The 13,500-nt window shown below is 47.4% G+C and overlaps 1 protein-coding gene across 1 annotated transcript in view; it reads left to right on the top strand.

Moving 5' to 3' along the window:
* Window positions 1-3,239: 3,239 nt before the first annotated feature.
* Window positions 3,240-13,500, top strand: part of TTC21B (tetratricopeptide repeat domain 21B) — a 557,120-nt gene continuing 546,859 nt past the window's right edge. Inside the window, exon 1 of the mRNA XM_078683845.1 lies at window positions 3,240-3,352. Within this exon, the coding sequence (XP_078539971.1) occupies window positions 3,326-3,352 (27 nt within the window). The 5' untranslated portion in view covers window positions 3,240-3,325. The remainder of the gene's footprint in view (window positions 3,353-13,500) is intronic.

Below are 13,500 nucleotides of genomic sequence, written 5' to 3' on the forward strand. Positions count from 1 at the left end.
GACCCGAACACATAGCCAAAGAATTCGATGGACTTCTTGAAAAACGGACATTTGTCCTTGTGAAGGGTTACGCCATACTGTGCAAGTCTGTGTAGCGTTGCTTTTAGCCTGTTGTGATGTTCTTCGCTTGTTTTGGCATGGATTAAAATGTCGTCGCTGACGTTCAGCACTCCTTGGAGCCCAGAGAGGATTTCTTTGATCGTGTTCTGGAAGATCTCAGCTGCAGATGAGATCCCAAAGTTTAACCTCTTGTAGCGTCTCAATCCAAGGTGCGTCGAGAAAGTTGTTATGTATCGGCTTTCTTCGGCTAGTCTCAGCTGGTGATATCCTGCATTGAGGTCCAGTTTAGAAAACCATTGGGCGCCGTTTAGGTCAGTCAGGATGTCGTCGACTGTAGGTGTGAGGTGTCGCTCACGGCGAATGGCTATGTTTGGGATCCTCATGTCAATGCAAATTCGGATTTTCCCCGGTTGTTTCGGTTTCTCGGCTATGATCATGGACACCTTTTCGATCACTCCTTGTGATTCTAGCAGGTTCAGTTCTTGCTCGACTGCGGCACGTAGGTGGAATGGCACTCTTCGGTGTCGGAGTGCAATCGGTTGTACAGCAGGGTCTATGTGTAGCTTGATAGGTGGGTGCTTGATGGTTCCAAGGCCTGTGAACAGCTTGGGGAACATGAGTAGGATGTCTTCTACCTGCAGCGCTCGTACTGCGTTTGCGAAGGCAATGAGGCCTAGGTCCTCCACCGTGTTGCTTCCTACCAACAGGTCTGCCTCTTTGTCGATCACATTGAACGTGACTTCCTGGTCATCTGCTCGGACCTGTACTACCATCTTGCCCCGCAGTGGGAGGGGATCCTGACTGCCATAGGTGAAGATCCTGGCTTTGGAGGGAACAAGTGTGGGTTTCGGTTTTAGTGCTTTGTAATGTTGAATGCCCAATACATTCACCGTGGCTCCGGTGTCGATGACTCCGATTGCTGGTGATCCGTGGATCTGTATCTGGCACTTGGGTTGCGGCCGTCGGCTTTTCTTCAGCTCACTAACAAATGATACGAAGTAGCACTCGTCTTCGTCGTCTGTAGACGAGTCATCGTACTGTGGTTGCCGTGTTCTGTGTGACCTAGTTGAGTGTGATGTCGTGGGCTCATCTAGCGACAGTTGTTTGACCGCTCCAGCGGCTGACTTTCTTCCCGAAGCGTTCCGTCCTCGAGATCCTCCTCTGCACACGCTGGCGAAGTGGTTGGGGATACCGCACTTGGAGCATGTCTTCCCTCGTGCTGGGCAGCCATCTTGGGTGTGTTCTTCCCTGCCGCAGTAGCCACACGGTGTTTGGCGTCGTGTTCGCGTCGGCCCTCGACCTCTGCTTCCTCGGCTCGATACGCGCACTGCATCCACCCGTTCTGTCTTGATCACCGTTCCTGTTTCATGGTGTGGATTGAGGGCCGCCTCCATCGCGGTGGCGCGAGCGTCAGATAGCTCATGGGACCGCGCAAGGATCAAGATTTCGTCGAGGGATATCCGCGGCTGCCTCAGGATTAATGTTCGTAGGTGTTTGTTGCGACAGCCCTGGATGAGTTGTGCTGTGACTTCTTTCTTTTCGTCGTCCTCAGTGCACGTGCTTATCAGGTCCCTTAATCGCGCGTGAAACGCATCCATTGTTTCTCCTTCCCGTTGTTTGGCTTGTCGGAATTTGAACCTCTCGTAGTGGGGATTCAGTTGGGGGTCGAAATGGGCGTTAAGCGCGTTAACAGCAGCATCAAAGTCATTGGCGGCACCTGTGTTGGGGAGGTGTCTGAATAGCTTGTACAGTTCTGTGCCTCCGAAGTGGAGCAGTAGAGAACGCTTTACTTCATTGTCTTTCTCACGGGTGGCTGTGAAGTAATTGTTGAGTTGCCCTAGCCACACTGCCCATCGGGGTGCCGCTGTCCCAGGGTCAATCAGTTCGCTGAAGGGCGGTAGTGCTTGTAACTGTGCATGTGTGGAGGGTGTTGGAGCCTGAGCTGCGGGGGGCGCTGCTACCTGTGGTGCACCTCCGGTGGCCCCTCCTCGGTCTTGAGACATGCTTGCGTGGGTTATGCTCTACCCGCTCTTCTGGTGCTAGTTCAACTTGTCTTGCGCTTAGTTGTATTGCCTTATGCTTGTTTGGACTGTTGGATTGCTTTGTGCCTTTTTTTTTTGTATTGCCAGGTGCTTGTTCGGATTGCCGGGTGCACGCTTTGTTATTGCCTCTGTCTCCCCGGCGTCTGGTGTTGCTGGGCCTGCGCGCCGTTCCTCTCTCACTCGCGTGCTCACGCGGTGAGGGTCTGAAGCCTGCGTCGGCCTCACTCTTCTGCGCATGCGCGCACTGCTCGGCCTGCCGGCTGGGCCTTCCTCCGGCGCTTCCTGCCCCGCTTCAGAGCGTCGCCGGTACCGGTCCCTCACGCAGCTTCTTGCATACGCTGCTTACCGGTAGGCGATCTCTTTCTTTTCTTGCTTCTGGGTCCCTCGTGTTGGCCTCCGGTGCCGGGCCTGTGGGGTCTAGGCCGATCCGGAGCTCGGCGTCTCCGGCGCCTCCGTCAGCTGGTCCGCTTGTGGATTTGGGCAGATCCCACCTTCGTCGCCAGTGTGGGGACTGCTGACCACCGAGGCCTTGGGGGTCACTACACGTGCGCGCTGCAGGCATGCACAGAAGGGACACACACACACAGAGTGCTGGTCTGGACAGGAAGTGCAGTGCCACTTCAGTCCGTTTATTTATCTCTTTCTGGCCACGCCTGGCCAGAAAGTGTTACATTGTGTGATAGTGCTTCCGGGGCTCAGGGGAGACCCTCGGAGCACTAGAGCGCTACACTTCTGTGACTGTAAAAGTGGAGGCTTTTTCAAAGTGCACCAATTCCATCCCAACAGCACAATATTAAACCATTATGTCGTTTGTATACTCTTCCAACCACTTGTCGTTTTTTTGTGGGTGCGGCTTGTTTCGGCATTTTTCTGATAAGGGTTGCGCTTGTTTTTGTTATCCATTTGAGATGGTTGTTGTGCTTGTTTCGCACGTAAGAGCCGATTTCACGGAGGGGATGGAAAGCAGGAAGAGGACAGGATGGTTGTAAAGGATACAAAAAAATATAAAAGCCGCTCGGCAAGAAAAGAGAGTAGGCGAGAAAGGGAGCTGGGTAATGGGAGAAAAGCGGAGAGGTTAAAAGGGAGGGGACAGAATCCATTAAGAAAAGGTGAGGGAGCATGAGGCGGGGCATTGAAGGAGGAGCATGGACACGTGGGCGTTGCTTGTATTGGTCCAGTTATAGCGGGGCTGTCTTGGGAGGTTGACTGATAGGAGCAGTACCATGGCTGCCGAGGACGCCAGTAGCCTGGTAAGAATGGAGAGTAGGCGGGCGGTAGCGGTACTGCCTAGTGCAATAAATCTATTAGTGCTTTCTTAACAAGAGAGAGTGCTTTACTGTTACGGCGATATTAAGACTCCGTTGTGAATCGCCGTTGTGCGTGTATTGTTTTCTTTGGATGTTCGCTGTGATGCTTTGTGCTCCAGCTATATGACGCAAGAGACATCGTGAAGCTAGCAGATAAGATCTCTCCTATATATGGTGCTAATTAATGCATGCAAAACGTTGGGCAACAGGTCTCTTCTCCTGGCATTACGAATATCCCACGGTATTCTGCTTACCGTCTGTAAAAAGCTGCGTATCTTGCTGCAGGTGGCGAGATCAGATGTTTCACTGAAATACATTTTGTGAATTGGAGTAGTCCTGATGTCACCCAAAATATACATGACGCTTGTTCGGTACAAACTTAAGTAAATAGTACCCATGGTTTTCAGTCGTCAATCACTTATTCTTCGTGTGTGTTTGCATATTTACTTAAATATTTGAAACTATTTTGCTGGTTGCAATATGCAACTTCTTGTTTTCTCGGTTTTTAATTGTATTTACGTTTTTTAAACTTTAAGACCATATTTCATCAACTTCTGTATTGGCTTCCCGTTACCCGTTTAAAAGCAGACTGTCGTCAGTTCCCCTACTAATGCCATACGTTACTTGCTGTAACCCAGTGACACTCAAAGTACAGCCAGAGGGCCGCTTGCGGCCCTCTTGAACTTTATATGTGGCCTCCTGGTAGACAGCAGCACGAGCTGCTGTTTACTTGCTAAGCACTAATACTCAGAAAAATGTTCAATGAAAGGGAAAGCATTTATTTGCAGGTTAAATTCAGTTATAAAGTAACTACGGTGGTGTCCTGCACCACTTAACATTAGTTAACGTGCAAATAAATGCTTGTCCGCTTATTATTTTTTTTTAGACCTCCTTACACATCCACCCAGAGACCCCTCCTGCCACCCTGCTGGCATCAGTGCGGCCTCTCGGTCACACCACAGACCATACTTTGTGGCCCCATGGCAAATGTTTGCGAGTACCCATGAGAAATGGTATGGGAAAAGGTGCGGGAATCTCTTAAAAAGGGCACAGCCATAGAGGCTAAACATGAATTCCTTAAAATTTAATGTAGATAAAATGGATTTTTTGTGTACTGTTTAGCAAACAAAATCCCCCATGAAACTTCCGTCAAACTTCTGGCGACAAACAAATGATGATAAGCTAAGATACTCAGGGGCAGAATTACAAGCCCCTTGTGTCATTTTTATGCCACTGTTGCGCCTCTTTGTGTGATGCAGCCGCGGTATAAAAATGCGGCCCATTTACAACGTGATGCATCTAGGGAGATGTGTCACATAGTAAAACCCTGCGTCAGATTATACCTGTGTTAGGTATAATGTAATGCAGGGTGGGCGTTCCCACGCGGGAAAGCCTCGTAGAAATGACGCAGTGAAATCTACAAGATTTCACTGCGCCACTTCTAGGACGCCACTGCATCAAAACCTTACGCCTGCTTGGAACTGGCGTAAGGAGTGATGCAGCACAATGAGGATAGGCCTCCCCATGCATTGCTGGAGTTGCGTCATGATTGTGACACAACTCCAGCAACTCGTGACTTTTGCTCCAACAGATGCGTCCGAATTTCTGTTCCATCTGTCAATCCTTGGACCATGGTGCGCCGTATTGTAAATATTGCTCATCCATGGTGGCGCAATGGGTCTCGCATCTCTACAGATGCGTCACTTTCTTGTAAATCTGCCCCATAGAGACATCCGCAACCTGGGGGTCATATTTGACAGAAAGCTATTAATGGAAAGTCTTGTAAATAAAGTTTCTGGTACCAGCTTTGTACTTATCCAATGTCTAAGGAAATTCCTGCTGCTATTGCCCCTCCAGGCTAAAATATTGATTATACGAAGCATGATACTAAGTAGGCTTGATAACTGCACCGCTCTGTTGCAAGGAATACTGGACTACCTAGTGAATAGACTTTACAGAGTTCAAGCAATGGCTGCAAAACTGGCATTAAACCGGCAGAGAAGATCATTGGTCTCTAGTGCAATGAAGGAACTTCACTGGCTCCGGGTATAGCAAAGAATAGCCTTTACATCACTTTGCATAGTATTCAAAGCTCTCCAGGGTAAGGGTCCTCCGCCCCTGCAAAGAACACTAGTATGGTGTGTTCCAAGGAAATGCCTTCACTCAGGAACCACAAATCTCATTTGCGCTGCAGAATTTTGGAAATCCTTATGGTCAGAGCGTCTGAGCTCTGGAATGAAATACCAGACACTTTCAGATCTACAGCTGACCTACTGCACGTTTGGAAAGCCATTATATTCTGGCTCTTTCCATCGTAATTTACATCTAAGTGACCAGGCTCTCGCAACTGCAGTGTGCTCTTTGTCCAAGTAGAGGCTCCAGCTCCAGCTTTACAAATACTGGTATATATATATGGTGACAGTGTGCTCTATAATGTTATAAATAAATCTAAATCTAACTAGGGATCCTTTTTCAGCTGCCATGGCCTATGTCGTTAAGGGCAGTAATGCACCGGTAGGGTTTCCAACGTTGTGTTTCAGCAGAATGTGGGCCACCTTTTTTGCGCAGTGACGCCCCGGGGTGCTCTCTTCAAAGAGCTGCAGGCAACCCTCAGATTTGAAGAGCTGGGAGAGGATCGTTTAACCTATCACTGCGCACGGTGCTGCCCCTTCCCGACCCCTGAGGAGTCGGACTGACCTTTAACTCCATCTGGCTAATGCAGGTCAGGACCTGTCTCCTCTAGTTTAGAGATGCCCCAGCCGCATTAGGGCCGCTTCGCTGCGGCGTTCCCTTAGCTTCTGTTTAGCATTTCTATGAATGCACGTGCATGAAGCGTTGCGCGTGGCACCTTCTGTGCTACATGTCCGCAACTGCCTTATCTTCTAAGCAGATGCTGTTCACACGCACTTCAGCAAACCTCATCTTCACCGTGTGCAGGGCCGTGGAATGGGCGTCCTGCCCGGGCGGATCCTGCCTCCTCAGCCCCACCTAGTGCCATCTAGCACCACTGTAATTCTCGGGTTCCGGAGGCAGGATGACGGAAGACCAAGGTCACGCGTGGGCGAACAGCGCGCCGCGTGATAGCCTACGAGTTGACAGGGATGGAGATATTTCCAAACGACTGTGGCGACAGACTGTGACCAGATGCTTTCAGTGCGAGTAAAGCATTCATCCCAGGAGCTGGTGTGCTGTGCTGTCTTGAGAAGTGCGAAAATCCCGCCCCTGACACTGCCTAGCCGAAGCTGCTAACGTATGTGCTCTGCCCGGCACAGGACCCTGATCAATGACTGTGCCACGGAGTGCGGTTCACACTCACCCGCACAGAGCCACCGGTTTGGTGCCAGTCGCGTTTGCATGCTTCACATCGGTTCACGCGAAAAAGTTGAGCCTTGCTGATCATGTAGCGCTTCTTGCAGCTCGGGTGTAGTCTAAGCGCTTCACAATGTAGCATGTACGGGACCTGGCTTTGAGAGAGGAAATTGTCCAAGACCACACAATGCTTCCGAACGAGGAGCCCGGGATCGGAACCAAGGTGGGTTGGACACGTACACAGTATCCAGCCCCGGGTTTTACTTAACAATTGATTGTCTCCAGCGTTTGGCCAGTTTTGTTCAATAGAAGCAAACCAAAGTCTCGGACTGGATACGTTGTGTTTATGCTATGGTGTCATGTTACATTTTATAAAAACTTGTATAAGTCATCAAGCTTTTCCATATACCAATCGGACGTAACTTTTATTTTAAAGAACTGTCAAGCAGTGTAGGGTTTGTTAACACTGCACACAACGCAGTGGATAGGTATTTCCCACATGTGACGTCTCTTCATTTTCCGCTGAGAACGTGAACATACAGGCGATAATCCCACTCAGTTAAATTAGCAAATCCTTGCGCAACAGACTACGTATTGTGTTTTCCTTAACACATCGAATAGCCACAATATAAACAGTAAACACACATGGAATCTTGAAATAGAGCACGTGAAATACCTGGAGTAAGTTTTTGTTTTTTATCAAAAACAGTTACTGTTATATTATCATATGTCTAGACCGTGGGAAACTAGAACAATTCTTTCTTTCAGAGCCACGGATTTAATTGCTGTTTTGATTCTTTTAAAATTCGAGGTTTGCCAGATGGCTTGTTTTCTGTGTGTGGCTCTGTGTTGCTGTGTGTGTGTGGCTCTGTGTGTGTGTGTGGCTCTGTGTGTGTGTGTGGCTCTGTGTGTGTGTGTGGCTCTGTGTGTGTGTGTGGCTCTGTGTGTGTGTGGCTCTGTGTGTGTGTGGCTCTGTGTGTGTGGCTCTGTGTGTGTGTGGCTCTGTGTGTGTGTGGGGGGGTGCAAATGCAATAGGTATCGCATTTGTGAGAGATTAAGCGGTTGGCATTGTAAACGACAATGCCATTTATTTATCTCATTTCAAAACCAACACGTAAATACCAATTGTGTCATTTACAATGCCAATAGCTCTAACTTTTGCAAAGGCGAGACCGTTGCATTGTAAATGCTTGTTGTACGATTTGGTGTACTTCACACATTAACCTTCATAACTTTCTTTGCCACATAGGGATGCATTCCAAATTTGCACTCTTTTTTCCCAACATTGTGGTGCTTCTAAGGGCACCTAGGGTTTGTGGATTGCCCTGGAGGGGGCTGAGAAAATAGGCATAATATAGCAAAATTTTGGTGTTTTGGGCGAAAAATTGAAAAAGTGCTCCGCTAAAACATGTCTGTTTTTTCCTTAAGAATGGCATCGGTGAAATGTAATGCTATAATCACTAATTTTCAGGAACATGCAAAGCTGTATCAAAAGTAACAGGTTTCTATCACAGTTTGGCATTTATTCTAAGTGGTAGTCCATTTTTCCATTTTTTGTTGTTGCTTTCTACCTACTTCCAGTTTGTGGTGGGAACAGGTGTGAAACCCACCAGTGATGCCAAAATGCTATACATTTTTAAAAAGCAGACACAACTCTGAATTGAGCAAGAGGTCGTTTATGTAAACCCCTCAAGGTTTTCCCAAAGAAACTAACTGTTGAAATAAAAATAAAAAAATATTGAAAATGAGTAGGAAAAAGTTGCTATCTCTGACAAATTTTTTACCTGTAAAGTTTTTTGGGTCACAGTGGCTGAATTACAAAGGCAATATACAGTTATGTCCGCTAGACACATCTGATCATAGGGATATATATGGTTTCTATATTTTCCAAGAACCTGAGGTACCAAGAGCCGCCAACTGAGCTGGACCGTACAATGCTTATTAATTGGTTACAGAGTAAAGAGCAATTCATATGATTAAAGTTGAAGAGTGAAAAATGGGTGTGAAGGAATCTTAACAATTTCTGAAGTATACACCAGATACTAAGTTTAGGAGTAGTGGTTATTTGTACATCCCTGAATTTGTAGATACCCACACTAGCATGTGATTCAGAGGGTATTTTGCATTCTGTCTTCTTTCTCAATCACTGGCTTAGATATGGAAGACACAATTGCAGGGAAATCCAACTGGTAGTAGCAGATGTTTTACTCTTCTGTGTTTCCATGCATCTACCGATAACATTGTTACCCCATTTATGTGGCTGGGCCTAGCACCTGAGAAACCATATACCCCAAACCGTGACATCCTATTTTACCTGGCAGGCTGTGTGCTTTTTTTTTCCAACCTGCGTAGCTACTGATTTTGAGCCCTAGCTCAGCCGCCACATGTTAGAAATGAAGGTTTCTTGGCAGTGGTTTGCACACTGTCCAATTAGGGCCCCTCACTCTTGTCAGGGTAATGTGATTAAACACCCAAGATAACCCTTTCTTACCCCCTTGGTAGCTTGGCACAAGCAGTCCAGCTTATCACCGAGGCAATGTGTAAACCGTTTGTACTTGCACACACAGTAACAGATTGAAAACACTACAAAAGGACACCACACCAATTTAGAAAAATAGCCAATATTTATCTGAATGAGACGACACCAAAACAACAAAAATCCAACATACACAAGTAAAGATATCTCTTTTCAAAGGTAAAATAAGTTCAGTCCATAGAAATCTATGGGTGCCTTTTTTTTTGCACAAAGTACCTGGGATGCGTCAAGATCAAAGACAAAAACAGACGCAGGGGAGGTGAGGCCCCGGAAAAGCGATGTCAGTTCCTTAGCAGCAGGGGAAGGGATGCCTCGGTTCCTTTGCCGCTGGGGAGGTGATGCCTCGGTTCCCTTGCCGCGGTGGAGGTGATGCCTCGATTCCATTGCCACTGGGGAGGTGATGCCTCTGTTTCTTTGCCGCCGGAGAGGTGATGCCTCGGTTCCTTTGCCGCGGGGGAGGTGATGCCTCTGTTCCTTACCGCGGGGAGGTGATGCCTCTGTTCCTTTGCCACAGCTGAGGTGATGCCTCTGTTCATTTGCCGCGGGGGAGGTGATGCCTCTGTTCATTTGCCGAGGGGGAGGTGATGCCTCTGTTCATTTGCCGTGGGGGAGGTGATGCCTCTGTTCCTTTGCCGCGGGGAGGTAATGCCTCGATTCCTTACAGCCAGGGGAGGTGATGCGTTTATCTCCGCACACGCAGCCTCAGTTCCTTACTGCCGACCATGCCAATGGAAAAACTTGGCGCCCAGGGACGATTCGTCAAAAATCCTGACATCGTCTCGCTACAGTGGAGCAGGCGGTGTATCGATTTCACAGCCGCAAAGAGAAGCAGGTGATGTGCCCGATTCTACAGCTGAGCCCGTGTCGGAGGCGGAGCATGTGCCACACCCGTTGGGGACACAGTGCTTGGGACTCAGGTTGCTGTGATCTTTCAGGTACTGAGAGTCGATGCATGGATTTTATTACCAGATTCTATTTCCAAGGGCTCAGGAACTTGATTTGGCAAATCGGGGCACTCGGCAGAAGAGCTCCGGCACTGGTAGGTGAAGTCGCTGATGGCCCTGAGACTTCTTAACAGGAGGCAAGCACGCACAAGCCCCTGGAGAGTCTCAGAAGCAGGATGTAGAAAGCAAAGTCCAGTCCTTTAACTCCCAGGACAGAAGCAGCAAACAGCAGGCCAACACAACAAGGCAACATACAGAACGTCCATCCCTCATACAGCATCCAACTTTTTTTCCTGGCAGAATATCCTCTTTGTCCAGAAGTGTTCCCAACTTATGGTGTCATAGCTCCAGTACTTATAACAGTTTCTGCCTTTAAAGTAGGCAAACTTCAAAGGAAAGTCTTTGTAGTGCACAAGACCCTGCCTTTCCCTGACCTTGCTCCAGACACTAAGGGGGGGGCAGCTTTGTGTGAGGACATGCACAGTCCTATCCAGGTGTTGGTGAAAACTCCTTCCACCACTCAAGCTCAGGAAGACCCATCAGCCTGGTGATGGGCTATCAGAATAAGCAGGGCACACCTTCGCTCCCTTTGTGCGTAGAGTGAATGCACAAACATCCAAACTGTCACCCTCCCTGAAACATGGATTCCAGATGCACAGAAGGGTAAAGCATGAAAATGTTCACTTTCTAAAAATGGCATTTTTATGCCAGCAATCTAAAAACTATCTTCACTAGAAGGTGCATTTTTAAATTTTGAGTTCAGGAACCCCAAATTCCAAATCTCTATCTCTTCCCAATCGGAAGTTACACTTGTAAGAGATTACAAGGCAGCTCCAATAATAACCTATGGGAGAGATAGTCCTTGCAATAGTAAAAAGACAACATTTGCCATATTTCACTATTAAGACATGTAAACACCACAGTACATGTCCTTCTTTTTTTTTAATACACTGCACGCTGCCCATGGGGCTACCTTGGGTCTACCTTAGGGGTGTCTTACATGTAGTAAAAGGGAATGTTTTGGCGTGGCAGGTGGTTGCACTTGTCAGGTCGACATGGCAGTTCAAAAGCTGCAGGCCTGAGACAGGTTAGCTTTTGAGTTACAGGCCCTGGGCACACGCAGTGCACTGTACTAGAGACTTACAGTAAAGCAAATATGCCAATTATGATGTATAAACTAATCACCAATACAATTTACACAGCGATCACTTTGACTTAAGCATTGGTTAGCGGTGGTGCAGTGCCCAGAGTCCTAAAACCAGTAAAATGCAGCACACAATCAAAAACAGGAGGTGATAAGCAAAAAGACCGGGGGAAAAACATGCCAAAGATGCCAGGTACAACACCACCCAAGAAGACATACCATACACAGACCTTTCTTAACACTAGACACCCAGGGGTGTCCAGGGTGGTGTGACTTGTGTGGTTCTAACCAGGCTTTTTTAGGCAGAAGCTATTACAAACTTTACACTTCCTAAAAACACCCATTTTCCTCAAGTTGCTGTGAGGGAATGTTTTAGAATCTGCAGGATCCGCAACTTTCCTGCCAGCCAGTGGTTCCCCACATCTCCTGATAAAAACAGTACCTCACTTGTGCGAGTGGGCCTTTTGCCAGCGACCATAAAAAGCCCAAATTGCAACATGGGCAGATCAACATTTTTCCCCTAAAGACTGACCCTTTTCTGCAATGTTGGTAGCTGCTGATTTTGGACCATAGCTCAGCTGCCACCCAGCGAACCTTCCAAGTCTTCACATGTCTGAAAAGTAGATACCTGGGGGGGTTTGTGGTGTGGATTGGCGGGCTCTTACTAGAGTTTTTTGTTCTTTTTTTTTACCCAGAAGGCCTTGCAACTACCCAGCGTTTCCCCTAGCACCCGCAACAGGAAATGGCCCAAAAAGCAACATTGGCTACCGCTATTGAAAACAGACACTTTTAATGAGTTTTGGCTGCTGTGAATTTTGGACGCTAGCTTAGCCAGCACCAGGCAAACCTATAAAAGCTGCACAAAACTAGAGGAGAAAGAAGAAACCAGCAAGCATTATCTACAGGGATATAACATTGAAGCCAAAGAAACAGCCAAGCATTTGTTAATTGTGACAACAGCTGACAGTAGAAATTGATTGGGTCCACTGTAAACCAGACTGTGAAACCACAACTGGTACAAATAACAGGGAAATCCCACTGTGGCATCCACACACATACCGAAAAGACATTTGTGAATTGACAACCATACAAACTCTACACACAAGTGACTCACCTGCAATAAAAAATTGACCGACACGAAGGCAGATCCAGGCACTAACGCCACCACATCCACAAAAACCTACACAACAAAGAGAATAATATAAATAAAACAAGTTTTTCAACTATTGGTAGAAAAGAAATTTGCAAGGAAAAAATGCATTCCACTCTTTGTACATACATGTAGAACAATCACTGTGCCTCTGTAGGCTCCCTAGGCCATCAGCTACAGCAGTAATCCAATAACAGTAGCAGACAGGTCCTACCAACACACACTACAAACATACAAAAAATGAAATAAAAATGTAACTTCTTACCTGCCACATCAAAAGCTACTGAATGGAATTACACCAAATTTGGCAGTAATCTAGATCTTGGTACGCGGATTGTGCTTTTTGTGATGTGGTGGAAATCCGTTCAGTAGAATAAAGATTCAAAAATATTATATATATTTTGGACTGTTGGGTTCGGGGGACGCTCACGAGAGCCCCTCAAACCCAATAAAAAAATAGAGCATTCTGATTAGCCCGGAGAGCTTTTTTTCCCCTTTGGCCATTTCGCTCCCACGGGAACGAGTGCTCTGACTGCCTGCAAGCTACATGGGAAAAATGTTGCTGACAGCAATTACAGGACTCCGGGGCTTTGTCTCCTGTCCTGAAGTTATTAAAATATATAATATTTTATAAGGGGACAGGGTAGGGATTCCCCCCACCTGGGACCAACATTGGAAAAAAAAAAACACAAATTTTGTCCGGGAGAACAAAATATGGTGGTCAAGGGCCGCATTCTTTAACTAAGGGGAGCAGGATGAAGCCCCCCTCCCCAGGCTGTTTTCGGCCCCAGGGACCCTATCCCCTTGGCCCAAATTTATTTAATAAGGGTAGAAGGGGCTTTGCAGCTCTCCTCCCTAATCTGTTTTCAGCCTTGGGGACCCGTTGCCTTGGGCTCGACTTAAATAATTTGGAATGCGGGATGCATAGCCCCCTCCCCGAGCCGCATTCTGCCCTGGTGACCCCAGGGCCCAAAGCATTTAATATGGGGAGTGGAGGGTCATGTGCCC

Source organism: Lissotriton helveticus, chromosome 3_1 (assembly GCF_964261635.1).
Source record: "Lissotriton helveticus chromosome 3_1, aLisHel1.1, whole genome shotgun sequence".
NCBI classification, from domain to species: domain Eukaryota; kingdom Metazoa; phylum Chordata; class Amphibia; order Caudata; family Salamandridae; genus Lissotriton; species Lissotriton helveticus.